General features: G+C 36.1%; 1 protein-coding gene across 6 annotated transcripts in view; it reads left to right on the top strand.

Moving 5' to 3' along the window:
- The window catches only part of LOC145688249 (uncharacterized), a 277,974-nt gene that overhangs the window by 174,896 nt on the left and 79,942 nt on the right, over window positions 1–23,136 (top strand). For all 6 annotated transcript variants that reach the window (XM_081762192.1, XM_081762195.1, XM_081762194.1 and 3 more), the window contains 3 exons: window positions 2,579–2,632; window positions 6,632–6,670; window positions 10,887–10,919. In XM_081762192.1, the coding sequence (XP_081618318.1) occupies window positions 2,579–2,632; window positions 6,632–6,670; window positions 10,887–10,919 (126 nt within the window). The remainder of the gene's footprint in view (window positions 1–2,578; window positions 2,633–6,631; window positions 6,671–10,886; window positions 10,920–23,136) is intronic.

Raw genomic sequence — 23,136 nt, forward strand, 5'->3', positions numbered from 1 at the left:
ACGCTTGTGATGACATTTTGACCCACCGTCATTTTGCACAGCAATCACAAGTCGCACTAAAAGTTTCCTATAACGTGCCGATGTCACGTTACAGGTGGCAACTTCTTGGGATGTCATTCTTTCAAAGAAAAACGGGCCAATAACGAACGTTCATGTGAATTCACACCACACACTCACGTACGAAGATTATAATGGCTATTCCTGCACATTTCTTGCAGACACCGATATTTACTTAATGCTGCATTGTAATTGCTCCCGTTCTGATAGACCAATTTGCACAGGCTTATCATCAAGAGTCGAAACTTGTTTCGTCTTCTTTCACTTAACATCAGCTTTCATATGATACTCAACTTGAACCCCTTTCCCATTTCATCATTTTGAGTTGGACCCCGTGTGTGACTGTGCGAGGGACAATGGAACATTATTTTTACTTTGAATTGTTATACTTTTGAAATAATGACATATCCGTGTTTTTTTTTGTTTTTATACCTAATTCACCGTTTCAGATTCATGCGAGTGGCCATAGACTTTGCAATCAAGATTGTGTTGAGATTTTTACCCACCACTATTTTGTACAGGCTTATTGTAGAGAGTCGAGACTTGATTTATCTTCTTTTATTTAACACCAACTTTCATACGATGTGCAAGTTGACTCCCTTTCCATTTAAAAATGTTGAGTTGGACCCCGTCTGGGACCCTGCGGAGGACCCTGGGACAATTTATTTTACTTTGATACGTTGTACTTTTGAAATGATGAAAGACATGTTTTTCTGTTCTCATATCTGACTCCCCGTTTCAGATTTTTCGCGGTTGCAACGGACTTTATGGACATGCTTAAAGATTTTAATAACAATAAGTAAAGTGTTGCTCCCAAGCGGAATGCATGAGACCTCCCCAATTTTGGTAACCGATTTTGATCTTACCTTGACCCAAATTTTCAGGAAATATATACATCACCCCCACTTTGTGGGTTCAGGCTCAAGTACATCCCCAGTAAGATTTGGAACACTAATGCCATCTAGTGTGCAAAATACTCAATAGGTTTTAGACTACCGGATACAAGTAAGTGTCTAATATCAGTTTTATTGCTTGAAGTATACATTAATTGCAAAACACCAACAGCTATTTCTTCCACTAAAGATTATTGAACATTGAGTTATCCTCTAGTTCCGTTCAATTTAAATAAATAATTTTGTACTATTAACTTATGCTACAGCAAGAAGGGATTTTGATTTGCGTAAGCGTCTCATTTATAAAGAAAGAATGAAATATATTTCAGTGTGCATAACCAATGCATTACCTATTTAAAATATTCAAAATGCATTCATTAGGTATGCGTGGTGATTTACCATACTTCTTAATTGGATAAGAAGATATATTTGTATAAATATCTTAATTATTCCATAATATTCAAGCAGCGACGCAAATACGCTAGTTGTCGCAACTCGCCTTAGCGCCCCCTGATCAACCACACCAAAACGCTCCATCAAATATTTGCCCAATTTTGCGTCCTTCCATTCCGGCGCTCGGGGCACAAGCCCCGTTTGCTTCCTAGTTACGTCACTGTACTCAAGAATGGAATACTTATGTAGCAGAGCAGCATCAGTTTTAACCTTTATTTTAAAATGGCAAGTTGCAAGATCCTGGGAGCTTGTACCCGGTTTACAAGGCTCTATTTTAGTATCTTCTTCATCTTCTCCAACCTGTGTCCACTAATTATAAACACTCCTCTTGGACTCAGAAATGAACGAGCGTGCTGAAAAGAGAATTTCATACAAGAAACAGAAAAATAGTATATTAAGAAGATAATAAGGTCCAAAATATTGCAAAACATAAATAATACATAATTTATGGAAACAATAATAAGCGTAGTTTCTCCAAAATTTTACACCAAAAATACCACCACTAAGTCATTGTTGTATCGGTTTAATTGACGCAGAGTTAGGAAAGGAATGAAAAAAAATAAACTGCCAGAATCATTTACCATAGCTCTGTGCTCCTTGGTTCGTTGTTGCTTCTTCTTGAGGCAATTGGCATAGTAAAAATCTTTATCAATGGAACATTCTAGAAATAGAATTGGGGGGGGGGGTGAGCGCAACAGTGGTCTAACCCACATTTTCTAAAAGTGGAGAAAAATCAAGTTAAAGTTAAGCACATGTGGTTTTTGTACAATATACTAAAAGCAATCACAAATGGTTCAAGGTGTCATATATTGTACGTATATATATAGCACAAAAAAACACATGTGTTTAAGTTTAACTTGATTTTTTTCCATTTTTAAAAATGTGAGTTAGACGACTGTTGTGTTTACCCCCTCAATTAGAGCTTTGCTCTCTCTGTCTGCTCATTCTCTTCTTGTTGATTTCTTCAATGTACGATCAGAATAGGAAAGAGTAGTTCAATAACTGAAAACTAACAAAGCAATAATCAACGAACGATTATCCACAACCCTGAAATAAAAATACATAGAAATGAGTATACTATTGTGTGGTAAACAATACTTACTACATTGATGCTCTTTTATGATACTAAAATATTTCCACTGATAACAATAACGTATTGTGCATTCCTTTCGCAGACCATTGATGAGACTGACACCAAGAAAAACGAAAACCCTTCCAAGGTGGCACCGGTAAGTTGGTCAAATTTATATCTAGTTCATATCTATTTCAAATTTTCAAATTTATGTCTGGATGGAACTTTGATAGGTTTAACCTCTCTTTATGATAGAATTTGTAATTTAATTATTAATTTTTATATTCAATATGTGTTTATATTCCTGCAAGTCTCTTACTTCCATTGATAAAGAAACTTTAGTTGAATTTTTATGGGAAAACAGGAAAATAGTTCAAATAATTTACAAGTAGTGCAAATATTATGCATATAAAACAATCATATATTAAGATAACTGATTCCGTTGTGGTTCCATAAAAACAAAAGTTAAAGCACGCATTAAATGCATTGAACAACGGTAATTATGTTAAGAATAATTGAACTTACTTTGTTATATGTTAGTGAAGAGATGATAATTATTTACGTTACATTTATAGTTAACACAACTTCTACCTAATTTCTATCAAATTATTATATAAACATAACTAAAACGTACCAGGGATAACTCCAAAGTCGAACCTTGAATCTGGGATAGCCTATATACCGTATTTATCCGTGTGTGCCACGCAACTTTTCTGTACAAAAACGAAGTCAAAAAACAGGGTGCGCGGCATACACGAGGAAATGTAGAATTGACTGAGACACCAAACCTTTAAAATCACGGGGAGTTTTTATTAACCTAATACTGGAATATTGTGAGTAATTTTTCAAGAGTAGAAAAGTTTTAATATAAAACGACAAGTTAGAGCTCATCTTTCCTCTTTGCATCAACCGGCCTTTCAAGAACTACATGCGGCGACTGTACACTGAATGATGGCGACTGCAGTACACGAAACTATGCCAACTGGCCGAATTAAGAAACCTGCACTTCGCCTTTTGTGCGAATGGATTATTGAAGCATGGAATTCAATTCCAGAGGATCTTGTCGTCCGCAGCTGTAAAAAATTGCTGCATTTCCAATGCCAAAAATGGGAGCGAAGACTTTATTCAGTCCGATGGTGATACGTGCTCCAGCTCCTCGGGAGACGACGATAACGAAGAAAGCTAGACACGGTAGTGATTTCTGTTAGTAATCAAAGTATTGTTGGATTGTCTTTGTGTATAACGAGTTTAATGATTAATGATTAATGATACATTGCACTTTTTTTTGAGAAAATTGATGTGCGCTGCTTACACGAGTTTTTTTTTTTAATTTTAGCGTTCCAGAAATTGGTTGTGCGCGGCTTACACGGGGGCGCGGCATACACGCCTAAATACGGTATTTCCTGAAAGGATTTTTCGAGCAAGTTTCAAAACAGGTTTCAATTCCTTCCCCGGAAGTGGCCCCACCCCTTCAGGGTTGGAAATATATGGAACAACTTAACCTATATATTCTATATATCAAAGTGGTCCGCATGACTAGTACATTAAGAATATAATATGCACTACCCAATTATAGCCTATATCAAGGCAATAAACGAAAAAAAAACGATTATTTCACTATAGATATCCTATATTAGTGAACCTCACTATCACGCCGTAAAGTGATCGTGAGACTGTGAGTTACGTGACCATCACACCTTAAAAACAAAGGCCAAGTTCTGACAGCGCCATGTTACTAGAACCGTGACGTGTGAGTTATATGACTCTCACACATAGCCAGAAACTAAAGCCAAGTTTCGGCAAAGAACATCCAGCCGGAGTCTTCTTCCTTCTCATTTCTCGGGCCTCGTCGTGGATAGAGGGCTTAAACCCTGAAGGATGACCAATCGGGTTTATAAAGCTACAAAGAAAGAGCTGCTAGAACCGAGTAAATGAGCTCAAATTACTACCATGTCTAATTTTCATTAATTAGTAACTCAAAATCTATTGATTGTATTTGTACTGTGACCTATCAAACAACTCATCTAGATGAGCAGTTGACGAGTATAGAATGAACGTTGTGATCTGACAAAGGTATATAGGTGAAATCGGGGAAAATATGGAAATTGAAATACACCTAAATTGTCACATCTAGCCATAAAATTAGTTACATTAGTTGTGACACCAAATGAGTTGATGTTGACTGGATATTACGGATATGCTCTTCTCAATTTAAAGGTTCACTAATATAGGATATTTATAGTGAAATAATTATGCTTTTTGGTTTTCTTCAATAATGTAGGATGCAATTGACTAGTGCATATTACATTCTTAATCTATTAGTCATACAGATCACTTTGATATATAAGACATACAGGTCAAGTTGTTCCATATATTTCCAACCCTGAAGGGGTGGGGTCACTTCATAGCAAGGAATTGAGACCTGTGTTGGAATTTGCTCGACAAACAATTTTAGGAAATATATAGGTTATCCCCAGACTCAAGGCTTTAATTTGCAGTCATCCCTGTAGGGATTCGCAATAGACGAGTCGAGACAGGATTTTCCTGACAAAATTCGAGTCGAGACACGGCTCTTCCAATAGAGAAATATACATTTTTCGAGTCGACACACCACTTTTACAGCACATTTTCAAGACGAGACAGCCACAAATCTTGTATCGTGCGCATCCCTATATCCCTGGTTAGTATAGTCCTGGTGAAAACTTTAGGAGCAAGATGAATGGAGTCAATGGATTGTCGGCTAGAATCACTTATCAAGTTAACTAACAGAAAGTTTCAAAATTTATTCCGGGAGATTTTATTTTCTTCTGATAAAATTTCTTCTATGTCTCTGTGAGTGATATTTTTTATATGTAAGAAAAATACCAAGCAGGAAATTTCTACTTCAAAGTAGCAGCTCGATTCTTCTTCCTTTCCCACTAAGGGAAACTTAAAATAAATGACATCTTTGAGTTTTGCGTCCGACCCTTATGCCTGCTAGGCTAAAGGAGATGGTGATGATGAGAAATGAATGAAATGATGGAATAAAGAAAGTGGGAGAAAACGGGATAACCCGGAGAAAACTCACGCACACGGTGTTTTTCCACTACAGAGTTCACTTGGCGCGAGCTGGGATCAAACCAGGGACCACATGCACCAGAGATAAAAGCTCTACCACTGAGCCACAGCGGCCCCTAAACATAAAATAAGTATGAAATAAAATTACTTATTCTAACTCGCTCCAAATATTCTCAAATCTTCATCAACTGAACTTTATTTATTTATTTATTTATTTATTGGACACCTATTAAGGCTTGCATAATACTTCAAATCCACATCTTACTAACTGAAGCAACTTCATTGAAACACACTCGCAAGATTTAATCGTAAAAGTGGCTGCATTAAAAATGACATATAATGAACCACATAGACAAATTTCCAACCTTGAAACGGGGTAGGAAAATCAATTAATACCAAAATGCTAACCTGCTCACATTTATTTAACACTAAGCAGTACAAACTGACAACAGAGATCAATGCGAATAACACAGAACGCGTAATAAAAAACGAAAATCACCCTGGAAGCTTGCACTGAGTTTACAAAGCTGTACTACCTTATCCTCTTCATCTTCTCTGACCTGTGCCCACTAACCACCATACAAAAACTAACAGAAGTCAGTAGTAGTCAGAAATCAGTATAACGTGATTTAGTTTAAGAAAACCGAGCAAGAAAGTTTAGTGCGGTGATCCGTACCTTTTATTTTCTTACCGTTTACAAATACTGTGTATTAGTTTCGAAGCAACATGTTTAGAAATCATACACTCAAGTAGAATGTTTTCACGTTGTGTATCACGTAAGTTTCTAATTAAGCTCTGAAAAGTATTATATCATATGAAATGGTTGTCAAATAAACTTATAGAAGATGAGTGACAAATACAAAATCAAGTCCAGCCACTCATAGGAGAAGGAGAAGCTAATTTTTCGTTATCTTTCATTGGACAAATTTCATAAGTAATGTTTTAGCTGGTTCTCATTATTTCACTTATATACTCTCGTTAAACTATTTTTATTTCTAAGGATACGTTGTCAACACTAACTACATTAACGCTATCAACAGCATTAAATAAATGTTTCAGCTTTTAATATTTTGCACTTATACTATTTTGTTTGTTTTAGGCTCAAGAAGACAAAGAAGATGAAGAGAAAGTAGATAAGGTAATTAATTGGTAAAATTAACAACTATTAAATTTAATCTAGTTAAATAAATGTGTACTTTGTAAGAAGAAAGAAGAACATTGTAAAAAGAGAAGGATGAGAGTAAATTTTTACAAGAAATGGTTTTCAGAGGGATATAATAGGGGATGTAGTAGAAAGAAAATAGAGAATTACAATTCTTTGTCAAGACGAAAATATTAGCAGGGAAATGTAGAGCCTAATCTGATTTCTCAACTCGTAGCAATTAATTGCAGGCTTACTTATTCTACGCTGATGATAACTAAATTAGTACATGAAGAAAAAACAGAAGTACGTTTAACAAATTTTGAAAGAATACAGGAAGGTTCTAAGTTGCTGCTACTTCAAACTTGTTTAGTGTTCTGCGTTGTATTCATTATTTTTTGGCCTATATCGACTAAATGTACGTGGTAATGTGGTTTCCATAGACATTTCTTCGAACATTAAACATCCATTTACATGGTAAAGTCAATATCAAGAAAATTTGTACTCATTTATTTCTGACTCGCCCAATTGATTGCAAATTCCTGTAGAAATCCTTATGGACATTTCACTGAGCTTTCATTATTCTAATTTTCTAGAGTTGTTTAATTGCACTTAATAATAGCCACTGGACAGCTTTGTAGTATCAACCACGAAATTTTATGGATTTGTCTCGGTGCGTCAAGGAGTACTAATATGAAACTTTGCGTACGGTAGCAGAGAAAATATTTCCTCACCTCCAACCACGGGAAATCTGATTGGTTACTTACCAGTTCCCTGAGCACTCACCCGCTTGTTATCACAAAAGTGACACTGTTATCGACTTGTGTGTCATGTTCGAAATTGAGGTTTAAAACTGCTTGAATATATCAATCTAACTTAACGACATTTCTCACAATACAGAGAAAGCAAAATCAGATTCTTGGTATCAATTCAACATTTACATATTGTTTAAAAACAAAACGATTACATTCATTGAGGTCATAAATATGATGAGAATAAGTAGCTACTATAACAACAAAATTTCTTTCAATACATATATAAATGTATATTGTTAGGCCCCATTTTATAATCGAGGAGGTGCACATATTCAAGAAGACGAGGCTAGTGATGAGCATAAAGTTCAGTAATAAACTTTTGACGGAGCGCTTCAAGGTGAAATTTTGGAATCGGAAATAGGATAACTGTACAAGCTACGAGTAAGAAGGGAGACACAATAAGTGTACGAGCTAGGAAGGGAGATATGAAAGGCGATACGGACAGCATGTCAATCGAATACATACATACATACATACATATATATATATATATATATATATATATATATATATATATATATATATATATATATATATATATATATATATATAGGGAGTTTCAAAACAACACCGACAACGTTTGGGAGGTGATTCCTGACACCAAGATAAGACAAAAAGTATAGACCAAGCTGGGTGAACAATTGCTTCCTTTCGGAGCTGTAGGCTGCCGAAAACATGAAAAAATGAACTTTAAACGTCTATAGCTCCAAAACTATGTCGGATCAAGACTTCAATTAGGAACTAATATGTTCTCTATCCAAGAAGCCATGTTTCAGAGTCTTAAGGTACTCACGAAACAATTTTTGTAGAGGGTTTGGCTACGGGGATATAAATTGAAAAAAATGAAATGAAATCTTTGAGATTTACGTCCCACGGTTATGCCGGTTAGGCTAAATGAGACGGTGATGATGAGTAATGAATGAAATAGTGGAATGAAGAAAGTGGGAGGAAAGGGAAGAACCCCGAGGAAATCCACGCACACGGTGTTTGTCCATCACAAAGTTCACTTGGAGGGTCGAACTCGGGACTCCAAGCATCAGAGGTGAACGCTCTACCACTGAGCCACCGCGGTCCCGGATATAAATTGAAGTACTCACCAATTACCTCTATAAATATTGTTGCGGAAGTACCGCAGGATTCTTAAACTTGGATATTTGGAGAGGATACACACTAGTTCCTACGCGAAGAATTGACACGACTACGGTAGGTCTCATAGTTTTGGAGCTATGGACCTTTAAAGTTCATTTTTTCATGTTTTCGGCAGCCTATAGCTCCGAAAGGAAGCATTTGTGCACCCAGGTTGGTCTATACTTTTTGTCTTATCTTGGTGTCAGGAATCACCTCCCAAACGTTGTCGGTGTTGTTTTGAAACACCCTATATATATATATTGCAAGAGAGCGGAACGCATATTCATACAGGGAAGCCATTGGTGAGTGTGTTTCTTAGTGGCTAGCAGCTGAAGGCTAGAGTCCTTTTAGAGAGTTGCGCCCTCTCTTAGGTAATAGAAGCAAATATACTAACAAGGGACATCACCCAATTGTCCGGCTCCGATTTCAATGATTCTTTTTTGCTGATAGAGTGCATGTATGTATTATTTGTTATGACAGAAATTTTTGACATGCTGCGTGTTCTATTTTTCTATAATTTTTAAGAATTGTGATGTGGTTATTAGAGATTACTGCAGAAGTCCCTTACTACCCTCTGTAAACGGAGTGTTAATGAAAAAACAACCATGTAAATACATATAAGGCCTAGGGGGAAGTCGTATGATAGGTATCACCTTGACAGCAGCCATCTTGAAATCCGCCATTTTGAATTAATGGTAAGTTTTTGAAATGGGAATAGGGTAATATGATACACAATTTCGGGCTAGAATTTAATCAGGAAGACAATGGTGAAGTTATTTTTAAGATACACCGATTTGGGGAAAAGTTACAGGCATATTAATTGTTTATACTTATTATGTGCGTAAGTCTCTTACCTCCGCTTCTAACCCGCGTATTAATGATAAGAGGCGATAAAAGCTTAGGTAATACATATTATGCCTAGAGGGAAGTGATACGGTAAGGGTATCTTTGACAGCAGCCATCTTGAAATCCGTCATTTTGAATTAAAGTGAAGTTTTGAAAAATGAAAACCATAGCATGTGACACCTCATTTTAATAGTAAAATTTCCCAAAAAGGAAATAGTATGCTTATTTTTGTTCTATAGTTAACTAGTATGAATTTAGGACTGTTTCTAATGTGCACCAAACGTCCATTATTCGATCTTTAAAACTGGAAACACTCCTAATTTTCACTGCATGTTTTAAGATTCCAACTGGCACTTTGCAAATGTTGCATTGGTTCATGTTTTCTAAATTTATTACATTTTTTAAGAGTTGCGATTTTTCAGTTCGTGAATAGTGTTGGAATAAGCATCCAGCAATCTTTCTCTGAAATAGAGCTCAGTATCAGTGGTAGAGCAGAAACCTCAGGTGCGAGAGGTGCCTGGTTCGATCCCAGTGATATGAAATTGCAGTAAACATCATCGCGTCTATGAGTCTTCTCTATTTTTTCCCGGTTCCTTTCTTTCCTTCCGCTCTCTCATCCTCCAATTATTTCATAGGAATTCGCTTTCGTTAACCATCCGTTACAATTAACCTAAGGGGCATATCCGTGGGATGTTAAACACTTTATTTTTGTTTCAGTTCTTTCTCCGAACATTTATTTTGTACTTAGATAAATTAGATTAACCAGACATGTCTAGTCTTCTTCGATAGTCTAGTGGCTAGAACACGCGTCCTTGGTGCACAGGGTTCCGGTAAGAGAGCATTGAACGTGTTACTGTACTGTGAATTCCACCTTAAACTGTAAATTTACGTCTCAGTTGCCTCCGTGCTGAAAATGGGTGCTAAAATTTAATAAACAAAGAAGCAGGCAAGCAGACATGTCTATTTTTCTTTTTTTTTTCGAATTCTGACAGTGTGCTTTTTACTTGAAGAACTTACTACAATTTTTGCTTGTTTACATATTGTATTTGATTATTGTTTATTTTCCTTCTTAACATTTGAGAAAATGTCCCAGAAATTCCCTAATTTCAGCAAAGACTACCCTTATTCCGATCCTACATTCCATTCCATTGTGTACTAATAAGAATCAAAGACTAAAAATAATGACCGTTTTTGATCCAATATTTTGTTCTCGAATTATGGCTGTTATCTGCATTTTTTCCAACACCTTTTTGGCTTCTCGTAGCGCTCAAAGAAAACATTTTTTTCTTTTATCATAATCTCACCTGCCAAATGCTGTCTTGTTCTTTGGAAACGTCCTATATACATAAATGTCAAGTCCTATTTTCTACTTATCCCAACAGTTTCTTTCTTTTTTTGCTAAAAAAAATGTTGCCTCTTTTCAGGATCCCAAAGCAGCTGCTGAGGACCAGGAGAAGGTAAGAAACAGGAGAGTTATATATATCAGTAACAATCAATCAAGTTTGGTTAAGTGTCTTAATATTGCTCCTCCCAATTAACAGATTTAATTCAAAGTTGAAATTGTGGTTGTCTGATTGGCAAGTCATATCGAATAGTAACAGTTTTATATATATTCCAAGTTTTCGATTATCTCTTCGTAAGTAATTAACCACAGAACTTCGAAACTTATATCACAATATAGAAACAAAACATATGAAGGTCACTTGGTTGATAGATGTAGGCCTATGTCCTAATAGAAACTATAATCGTACGTAGTAGTAGCGGTAGTACCTCTCGTTTTCGTTCATGAACATAACTATATTCTTTGGAACTCTATTCAAGATTTGAACTGAATTTACTATAGTAAAATTTACCTATCAACAATACAGAACAGTCACCAGGACTGGAGGTTTAAAGTCAGTCGTAACTGTCAAATAAAATATTTGTCTAAAGAAGGTCTAATATAATTACTAGCTTTATTGAGCTTAATATTCGAAGCTTCCCATATCAAAATGATCACCTTTAACTTTGTGAAAAAATCTGGTTTGTGGTATCATCAAGTACTCAGTACAGCATGGAGTTTCACACATCCACATTTGCATAACTTGTAAGCTCCTTTGATGGTCTTTACCAATTATTTAATCTCTTGATCTGAAAATTGAGAAAGAATTGAGGAGCTTGTTTCCAAACACAACAAAATCATTGTTAATGGTTATCAGTTTCTGTGGTATTTTGTGTCGCAAATCAATATTAATTACTTACCGTTTAATTTTGGACAATATTTTTCAATTGACATTTTGGATATTTCTCTAAAAAAATGTTCAGGGTACATTGTTCATCCATCATAAATACATATTTTTATTAAAATCCCTACAATCTATAAATATAAGGAAGATCTGAGTGAGTGGCTGACAGACTACGTCATCAAACAAAAAGAAATGAAAACTTTAAGTTTTACGTTCCACAATTATACCAGCTGGGCTAAAGGAGACTATGATGATAAGAAATAAATTAAATGATGGAATGAACAAAGTAGGAGAACGCCGAGGAAACCCACGCATATGGTGTTTGTCTACCATAAAGTTCACTTGGCCCAAGCTAGAATCTAACTAGGGACCCGACGTCCCAGAGATGAACGCTCTTCCACTTAGCCACCGCAGCCCCACTATGTAATCAACGCGTACAACAGACTGCTTAAGCTTGAAACTTAAAATTTGGAGAGCGCATAAGATGAGTGAAGTAAGTCACCATTAAGGAAGGATATTTTTTTAAATTCGACGACGAAGGGGAAAATATAAGTGGGAATTATTATAAAATTTATATCTCAAAATCTCTGAAGGTTAGAGACATGACGTTTAGCATTTGGACTTCTCATCTAAAAAAATAAAAATAAAAATAAAAATAAAAATAAAAATAAAAATAAAAATGGATACGTATTTAAACTCTTTTTTTTTTATTTGTTCTAGAAAAGTAAATATAATGGAAATAAAAAGGGGTGAGGGTTTCAATTATCATAATAAGGGTCCATAACTCGGATTAGAGACATAAATTTGGTATTTGTACTTCTCATTTAGAATAATAAGGCACGTGTTTAAGTGTTTTTATTTATTTATTTTAATTTGAGGTAAAAGAGAAGAAAATGTAGTGAACAGGAAGAAGAATGTGTGATTACAATTATTATAAAACATGTTCATATTATAATAAGGCGATCATATCTCAGAATCATTTAATGTTAGACACATGAAATTTGATTTTTGTAATTTTTATTTAAAATAATTTAACACGTGTTTCGGCTATTTTTGACGATTGTCCTAGGAAGGAGGAAAATAGATGACAAAAATGGGGTGGGGTTTAAATTGTTATTAAAAAATAAGTCAATATATCAGAATCTCTTAAAATTAGAGACAAAATTTGGTAAGATTATTTGATTTTTCATTTAAAACAATTAAACATATGCTTCAGCGTTACTAGATCTTTGCTCTAGAATGGAAGAAAAAGAGGTGCCACTCAGATGCCCATACGAGGCGTTCGAATTGTGTGCGATGTTTCGAGTTCAGAGTTTTCTTATTTTAATTCAGCGAAGCGGCTAATTGGCACTAGTATTTCATAAATAAATGTTCTCGTAATAAGTTCGGAATTACATAATTTAATTTTTAAAAGATGGGATGGAGAGAATTCAGTATGGTAGTCCTTTTTCTTAAGTCTGACACTACCCCTGCCTTTGCCGTGTTCGTACGGTCTTACTGGCAGACGCACCTGCTCCTAACTCTCTATAATCTCTCTCTAGCACTTTATCTCTACTCTCTTTCGTTTTAATATTTCCCAAACGCTGGGTGTGGGGCTCATTTTTTTTTCCGGTTACCTTATTATTAAATCAGGCCTTGTATCCTCTATTTATTCCTTAATCTGAAAAATTGAAAACAGATATTATTAAACAAAGTGCATAGATACATACAAATAAAACACATAAAAGACACAACATAACAATACAATACTAATACAATAATACACATAATCAATGAGAGTCACTCGGTCGAAAAAGCGTAACACAAAGCGTAATTGTGTTTGCTTTTTCAGGCCACCCACCCTGAATGAGGTTTTCCTGGGTTTTCCTCATTGACACCAGGCAAATGCCGGGGTGGTACCTAACTTATAGGTCCCAGGCCGCTTCCTTCCTTCCCCAATCCTTTCTTCCTTCCCTTTCCCCGGATTGTGTGCTCGCCGAGGGACGTCATCCCTCAAATCGTGAAGGGCTAAATGGCCTTATTGCCGAAAGCCCAGAAATCTAAATCCCTAAATCCCCCCCCCAAATCAATGAGAATATTATTTAAATGAAATAATGAAGATAAATATTATTCTAAAATATTATGATTTCTCACCTATTTAAGATTTTTATTATTATTACTAATATTATTATTGGTCTCTCTCCTGTATGAGAGTTTTCCACTAAGGATGCGCACGAGACGAGTCGAGACAAGATTTTTCTGACAAAATTCGAGTCGAGACACGGCTCTTACAATAGAGAAATATACATTTTTCGAGTCGAGATATCACTATTACAGCACATTTTCGACACGATACAGCCACAAATCTTGTGCACATCCCTAGTTTCTACCTCGAAGCACTTATAATTTATTTAAAGTAGAAAACCCATTTTAACAGATTTTTGAACTGTATATAATTCTCTATTTAAATTTGTTAAACGGTCTTCCGAATCTCTCACAAAACAGTTATTAAAGTATTTTATTTTTTTTTCTAAATTTCTTTTTCTTCAACTGCGGTCTTCCTGTAGTAAACCAGTAAACTCTTAAAACTCATTGACACAATTACTCTCCACAACAGTTAGATACTACCACTACACGACACAACACAACACAATAGTAAAATCTAATTATCAAACTTGTAAAAATTTATTTGTTATTTGAAGTTGATAAAGTATTTTCTTGTTATATTAATTAAAACCGTAGATGGGACAGAAATTATTATTATTATTATTATCACTATTATTATTGTTATTTCATTTCCGATTATTCATTCTGTTATCTCCTTGCAAGGCCTAGTCCTATTTGAACTCTGCTGATCTCTAGTATTTTTGTACATAGTTTGTTTAGATTCTTCCTATGGTGTTCATTACCAATTATTTCGAGTAGTCTATAAGTGTTTCTGTTTTGTTTTAAGTCTCTCCTTACTCCTTGATCTTCATCCATTAAATGTATTCGGTCACAGTTGAACACTAGATGATCCGGGGTTTTTATTTGTCCACAGTCACATATATCGCTTTCTAAAAGTCCTATTTTATGAAATGTTGTCCGAAAGGGACCATGGCCACTTAGGAATTGAACAACGTGTTTATTTAAGTCAAGATATCCTAACTGCAATCTTTGTCTTATATATGGAAAGATTTCATACACTCTTCTTTTTTTCTCGGAAGAATCTCCGTTGTCCTGCCGTTTGGTAAGAATAAAATTACCTAAGTCGTTCAGTAAAATTCTTCTTTGAAGTAATTTCTCAGTTTTTCCGGAATTCTCATTTAGGATTCAATATTTTCCAGCTGTCTTTTAGATTGCTAAGTGCAATGGTTCTATTCCCAATATAATTTGTAGTGCTTCCACTGGTGTAGTCGCCATGGCTCCAGATATTCTTAACAAAATTTTTCTCTGAGCACTGTCAATCTTCTTCCTTATTTTTATATTTTCAACTATTCTATGACTCCAAGCACTGGCTCCATACGATACTATCGCTTGGAAAATTGTTTTATAGTATACATCACAGTGCTTTGGTATTCTTTGGACATAATGTAGAAAATTGTGTTTGCTATTCCAATTATTTTTTTCTTTCTTTTTGTTTTGTCACATGACTGTCGAAATTTAAGTGTTCGTCTATCCAAATACCTAGATACAGTATAACCTCGTTAACAAGAACTCGATTAAGCCGAAAACTCGGTTAGGACGAAAAAAAAATTCGGTCCCGGCATCGCTGTACGTTGTCTTAAAGGAAGTTTTATCGGTTAACACGAATTTCGGTTAGCACGAATTACGAACTAATTTTTAGTCCCTCTAGTCAGTAAAGGTTTTGATTTAACACGAACTTTCAATCTTTTTTTTTAGATCATTTTTCTTATTTCAGATTTCACTCCAAATCAGTTTTTGTCGTACAGTATTTATACAGGCGAAAATTGCCTTGTAAATAAGAGAAAAATCAGAAACAGGTATCTTTCCTCTCTTATGAGGTGTTGATTCTGTCCTCAGTCAAGTGCTGAACATGCAGGTGCTTGGCAGACGAGCTGGCGACAGCTCGAGACAAAACATCTTCTCTCCCCTGTAAGTCCAAACTGGTGACAGCAATCATAAATACCTTTCCGTTACTAGCGGTACTCATCCTGCTAGCGGAGTTATCAATTTTATAACTTGACCTGGATTTTCTGCGTGGAAACTTTTTTTTTTAATCTTCGAAGATAGGACAATAAACTTACTGTAGTGTTTTCACTTTTCAGAAGATGGTACCGAGACCGAAACTAGTCTCGATCTCGATCTTAACTCGAATTTGAGACCGAGGAGTGCTTTTCGAAATCGAGACGAGACCGAAACTCTCAGTCTCGTCTCGATACAATTCTGTGGATGGTATCAAGACAGAGAATAGTCTTGGTCTCGTCTCGAATTTGGAACCGAGACGAGACCTAGATTACTCAGTCTCGTGTCGATACCATCTCTAGTGTTTTCTATGACATACATAATATACTGTAGTGGTATGTATAGTATGTATACTGTAGTGCGTATGTATGTAGAAAGTATATTCGAATAATAAAATTTGGGTCCCCGGTTAACACGAATTCTTTTAACACGAACTCCTGATTTTTCAGTCCCTTGGAATTCGTGTTAGCGAGGGTTTACTGTACATAAAGGAGTCTACTCTGCTTATTGAATTATTGGTTATTTTAATAATGGGGCTTCTCTTTAGCTTTTCTTTGACCTGAATGAACTTTGTTTTATTAGCAGACACTTCCAATTTTGTAGATCTGGTCCATTCTGAGAGAGCCTGCATGGCCATGTTAGTCTTCTCTTTTAGTTTTGATCTAGTATTGGCGTTTATTACTAGGGCCAAATCATCAGCTTAGGCGACGACGCTGGAGACTATATCTAGTTCATTGATTCTCTCTAGACCCGGTTGTAATACAACGTCCCATAATAATGGCCCCAATACGGAACCCTGTGGGCAGCCTTTTGTTACAATCTTGTTACAAACCTTGGGCCATTATACGTTACTATCCTATCCGAACAATAATTCTTAACCATTTTGAGTAATTCCTTATTGAGTAATTCCTTAGTTTTTCAAGCTCAGAAAACATCTTCGCCTTGCTCCAGTTTGGGCTTATTGATAGATTCGCAGTTTGATTGCTTTGTCACATCCGTTGACTGTGATATAGGTTCATTTCGTTGCACTAATGTAGTAATTTCCGATCTATTTTTAACTTCTTTGGCCTTTTTCTTCTTGAGAAAACTGAATAATCCTTAATGTTTTAAGGTTATGACCTGCTTGGTGGTTTCTTCTTGAGGATCACATTTCCGAATTTTGTTTTCTAAGATCGTTTGTTTCACTGTTCCTTCCATCTGCTGGAGTTTCGAGTGGTTGAAGTTTTGGTTTAGTTTTTTCTTCTACAATATTACCTTTATAATCTTCTAGTTGTCTTTCCTTCTCTTCTAAGATTGTCGGAAAAACGTGAGGCTCCTTTTGGCAAAGTCTAGTTTTCTTATTTAATTCTTGGACTTCATCATATAATGTCGATGCTGGTTTTCGAAGGCTGTAATCAAATTTTTTGATCATCCAGTATATCTCAACGAATAATTGGGTCTTGTCAGTGTTTATTGTGAAATAGATTCCTTGGTCTGGTGTACTATGGTATTCTTTAAAGATCTGGAGTACTTCTTTAGGATGTTTCTTCCATAGAGCCATGCCGATAGCCGGAATCATAATCAGTCTAGGATGAATTTTCGTCCTAAAGTCCTGGAAAAATTTTAAAACTGATTTCAGATCTTCCAGAAAGGATTATTTGCTTGACATTATGTGTAAAAATTTACAGTTGTATTTGTTTGTAGAGTAAAGTATTTTTATTAATTCACCTTGTTCATTTAATATTTCTAGATCGTTGAAATTCTGTATTTCGAAAGTTTCGTGTGAGTCTGCGATTAATTTAGCGAAACCAACAGGAAATGTTTTTAAGGAAAAATTGATGAAGTGCAATACGCATTGCCATCCTTTTTTAATATCTATTAAATTGGGTTCAACAGATAACGGTTTCCGTGTAACACGGCGTTTCGGAGGTTTTGGAATATTTGAGAGCGCCCACTGTAGGAGTTTTTCTTTGCTTTTTCGTAAATTGTATGTTCTCATCCTTTCTTGATCTCTTATTCTCATCCTCTCACATCCTTTTTTGATCTCTTACTCGGTGATTTGAAATTTAGAGTCCTATTTGTGACAGAGTTGGTAGTCCTATTATGATAGTCCTACGTTTTATTTGATGAGCTCTCTACGAAGAAAGTAGAAGGAAAAAGCTTAGCTCACTTATGAATTAAATTATATCATTTTATTATGCTTACATTATTTGAAAAAGAAAGGCGATAACATTGTTTTCTATTCATTACATCAAGACATAAAGATTTGAAACTCAATATATCTGCCTGGCGTGAGGCGTAAGTAAATTGTGGGACCAGTGATGTAGGTAAGAATTCCATATAGAACATAAATAGATTATTCCATGATCCAGGCATGTATCAAAAATTAGAATTGGTAAATCGAAATAGCAGGAGTTGAGTTGATTTTGAGTTTAAGGTCCCTTTTAAGCAGCGAGGATATATGAGACGGGACCTGCTGATTAACGTGGAATCCGAACCATATGAGCTCCCACCGGGAATAGAATACGAGTCTCCCACGCCAAAGGCGCGTATGGTAACAGCTTAGCCACGAATGAGCTCACGAACTGGGAGGAGTTCGCGGACGAACATAGTTACATTCATTTTTAGTTACGTGCATTAAAAACATGATCGTGTCTAAACCAGAGCCCTGCAAACTCAGGCCAGAAAACGGCCCGGCCCGGATGGATCTGTATTCTGTGCCCGACTCGACCCGACCCGGCCCGGTCTGGCCCGGATCACGAGCCGGGCGGAGAACGGGCCGGGCTCTAACGGGGCCGTACTCTAAACGAGCCGGGCGTAACCGGCCTGAGAACAATCAAGTCTGATATGTCAAGTCAATCCTTCAATATGCAATGGAAAATGGGAAATGTGTCGTAATAATATTGCAATATCTATTTGTCCTTCTCCAGTGGGAAAATCGTGTGAAAGGTTACCCAAGGTTTGATTTCTATATCCCTATTCTGTCTGTCTATTTGTTATCTGTACTTGATCTGTCCAGCCATGTTAACTACATAATACAGCTCATGGACATAAAAGTCTTATACTACACTCATTAGTGCGTTACAGTAACAGAGAAGATAGGTAAAACTGCTACACCGTACATAGAACTAATATTACAACTACTACTGCTAATATTACTGTTACAATTACGATTACGAATACCAGTGTTCATTCCACTATTGCTGCCACTGCTACTACTATTACTACTAATATTACTACTACTCATTACTATACTAATACGAAAACAAATACCACTATTGCTATTACTAGTAATGCGAAAACAAAACAATGAAAATGAAATCTTTGAGCTTTACGTCCCACACTTACGCCGGCTAGGCTAAAGGAGACGGTGATGATGAGAAATAAATGAAATGGTGGAATGAATAAAGTGGGACGAAACGGGAGAACGCCGAGAAAACCCTCACAAAGTGTTTGTTCACCACAAAGTTCACTTGACGGAATCTGGGATCGAACCAGGGACCCTATGCACCAGAGGTGGACGCTCAACCACTAAGCCACCGTTCCAGGAACACCTGATCGACTCTAGCGTCCTGGTGATTTATTTGATCATTATACAGTATTTTGTTATATTTGTAGTATCATACTATAAACAATACAGGAACATGTAACATAATTAGGTATTTGCCTTGCTAATTGAACATTACTACAAATTGCACTGATGTTATGAACAAGCCAGTTCACGGTTTTGGCCTCTGTGGTCTATTGGTAGCGTACCAAATTTACTTAGTAGGTCAAGTACTTGACTTTACCATACGTTATTTACGTAATTACGGCTCAGGCTGTAGGGATGATGATGGGATGAATTGGTGTAATGAAAAGTGGGACGAAACGGGACCACCCCGAAAACTCCCACGCACACGGTGTTTGTCCACCACAAAACTCACATAGCACGAGCAGGGATTGATCCGATGACCTCTAGCACCAGATGTGAGTGACTTCCCTACTGAAACACCGTTGTCCCTCGTAGATCAAGCATCGGTTCACATGCTACGCAGACCGGCCATAATAACCAGCATTTCTCCGTTTTTTTCTGTACTTAGAAGGTAAATTCTGTACCACCAGACATGTCAACTCTGACGCGAAGTCGTAACAGTTGTAGTAGTATTAACAGTGGTCGTAGTAGTAATAGTAGAAGAAGTAGTAGTAGTAGAAGTAGTAATATTAGTAGTATTACAGTACTTTTCAGTCTTGAATAAAGAGTCAGTTTCCCAAACACATTACGATTAACATAGGCTGACAACATTAGTTTCCGATCCGTCTCGGCCCGAAAATACATGTTCCTGGTTCGGCCCTATAGCATTTGTGTCCGGCCCGGTTAGGACCCGATCCAGTTTGATATTACTTGAAACGGCAGGGCCGGGCAATCCGCCGGGCCAAACGGACGCGCCCGGCCCTTGCAGGGCTCTGGTCTAAACGGGTTTATGTCCTAATATTGCAAGCCTATCATCAACAAACTCGACTTTCACAGTACTTTATTCAGCAGTTTAGCAAGAATTACTCCCATACTGTTATGACTGCTCTTATTACCTGAGTAAAACATTTCCATTTTTTTCGCTTCTCAATTTACCTTGATTAAACCTCACAAACTCATACTAGATCTATAAGTAGCAAGACTTATTATTATTATTATTATTTCATATTGGCGCGAGACAGCTGATAGAAAAATATGTGTATCTCAGGTGGAATGCTGTCGTGTATGTGTGTATGTAAGAGGGAGGGGGGGAGGCACCGGAAACACAAACAGTAGCTGACGAGATAACAAGATCAAGGCAGTTTATCACGTGGTACGTGTTTGCCAGGTGAAAGTGGTTCGTGTGCCGTATCTTCTTACTCAATCAGGCAGCATGTAAGTACGAACAGCTTAATATCATTTTTAAAATAGAATCAGTAAATTCCTGTTGTGTAATTGTTCTTTGGCTCATGTAGTCAAACTGAGAAGGGTTCAGTGTTAAGTAAACAACAAGAACTGTGTCAGTGCTCTGTTTTTGTATGGATTGTACAGTAGTTCATGTATATACTATCACGAAAACATTACATTTCTTCAACTAAGCAAGTAAAGTACTAAACTAAATGCTCAGAATGAACGCTGGCTTTATTTTACACAAAGCGTAATCGCATAAGGTGACTTACAGAGAGCACTGCTTCCCTCGGATATTCCGTTTCTACCTACTTTCTTGTTTCATATTGCAGTCATCTATTATTTAGCACGCAAGGTAGTTCAGTGATAGAGTGTTCACCTCTGGTGCTACAGGGCTGTCTTGATTCCAGATCAAGTGGGATTGTAACGGACAAGATCGTGTCAGCAGGTTTTCTCGTTTCTTCCCACATTCACTTTCACTATTTCTTTCGTTAACATTCTCCATTAATCACCCTTCTACTTTAGTCTAATGTGCATAGCCCTGGCACATGAAATTAGAAATTTTCATTCGTCCATTAGCTTACAGGACATATTCGCAGATAAGTGAATTAAATAATTTAAAAGTATCTACTGAAGAGACCGTACCGAATTAAGGACCTAGTTTTAAAGAATAAAAATGATTGCAAAAATAATCTTGTTTCAGTGTTGATAGTTTATAGGTCCATATATTTGTATAATTTACAGGAGTCATATCTAATGTTAATTCGAACGAGTAATGTATGAGCAACCAAAATATTTAGGAATCTTACTTCTACCATTATTACTGATGCAAAATAACAATGCGAATTGCGTATTTTAACATGTTGCGCCATAAGGAAGTGAAGTGTAATGTAAAGATAATGTTCCAGTGTAAGCTATGTTCTTAATATCTTATATGCGACAGTAGTTTCTCTTTAAATGTACTGAATTAGTATGTAGGCGTTTTTTTCAACATATTAATTTACAAGTATACCCACTGTCGCTGATGCATCATCTTCCTTCGGAAGCACCCCCCACGATAACACGGGCCCACCAATTTTACCCTGCCTTGACTCTGTTAGACACACTACTTTTTTTTTAGCGGACATTAACACAAGTTGGTTTGTATTTTTGGCACTGTATAGCACTTTTCATATAAGAAGTTACAAGGTATTGAAGGGGAGGGGGTTACTTTCTCCAATAGTAGTTGCTCAGTGCTGTCACTTTGCGATAGGCAGTAGGACAAACTGACCTCTCGTACTACCGCGAATGTTGCCGTCAGATGCGCTATCTAGTAATATTGTATTCAGTAGCGGTTCGTGGTCTGTAGAAGTACCGGTTGCAATGTTGCAATATCAAAGGTATGTAGTTACGCGCAAGTGTTCCCCTCCCCCCAGCATTCTTGAGTCTTATCCAAAAAATATTCAGGAAATATGAAGAGGAAAGTCCTTATAAGCTCCATTAGCATATTTATTGATTAAAGTGTATTCTCTAATATTGATTTAATATATGTTATTTCCTTTTTTTTCAAACAACCACTATCAATGTACGTTTATACACTATTTATATACAAAACTTCTACGTTCCTGCTATTAAACAAGAGATAAATCGAATATATAGCATGTGCTGTAAGCCATGAATGATATCGTTAACCCAGAAAGAAGAAAAAAAGCAAGAAAATTGCATATATTCATGCACACAGTTAAACAAAATTATTTAATTAAGTAAACTATGCATTGTTTTAAAATGAAAGGTCTTTCTTCGTTCTTTTCGAGCTTCAAATTCTTCTATGACTTCATTAAAATCTGAAATGTTGGTCGCCAAGTTTTTCTGAATAGAAAGCATCACTACTGGAAATATTTTCCGCTTTATTTTCTTTAAGGTACAGAAACACCTCTCTCCTCCGACAATATGCATTTTGTTAGCATTTCTTTATATGAATATAAGGAACAAAGAGTTCATTTTCAGTAACTAAGTATTTTTGTCTGCTGTTCTATTATAAAGAAGCATGAAGTATAAGATTTTTTCCTTCAAAAATGAAAAAATAATAATAATAGTTTAACATTCCAGCAATTTAGGCTAAAGAAGACCGATGAGTATTGAAAGTGAATAATTTGAGATTAATTTTTTATGCTCTCCGCCGGAAATTGAACACGGAGTCATGTGCACAAGCGACACACAGCTAGGAATTAGACCAGTGGTAAGACATTCTCTTCTTCGAGTCTCATCTCGATCGCCCCCTTTTCCCCCCAGAATAGGATATTTTTTATTTTAAAAATAAAATTATCCCAAGAATTTTTACCTTTGTATTATAAATGTAAAATAAAATCTATTGACTTCGAACGACTGCCCTCCCCCAAATATTCAGCTTGGATCCGCCCCTGCTAC

This window comes from Thermobia domestica, chromosome 6, assembly GCF_964235325.1.
Source record: "Thermobia domestica chromosome 6, izTheDome1.hap1.1, whole genome shotgun sequence".
NCBI lineage: Eukaryota > Metazoa > Arthropoda > Insecta > Zygentoma > Lepismatidae > Thermobia > Thermobia domestica.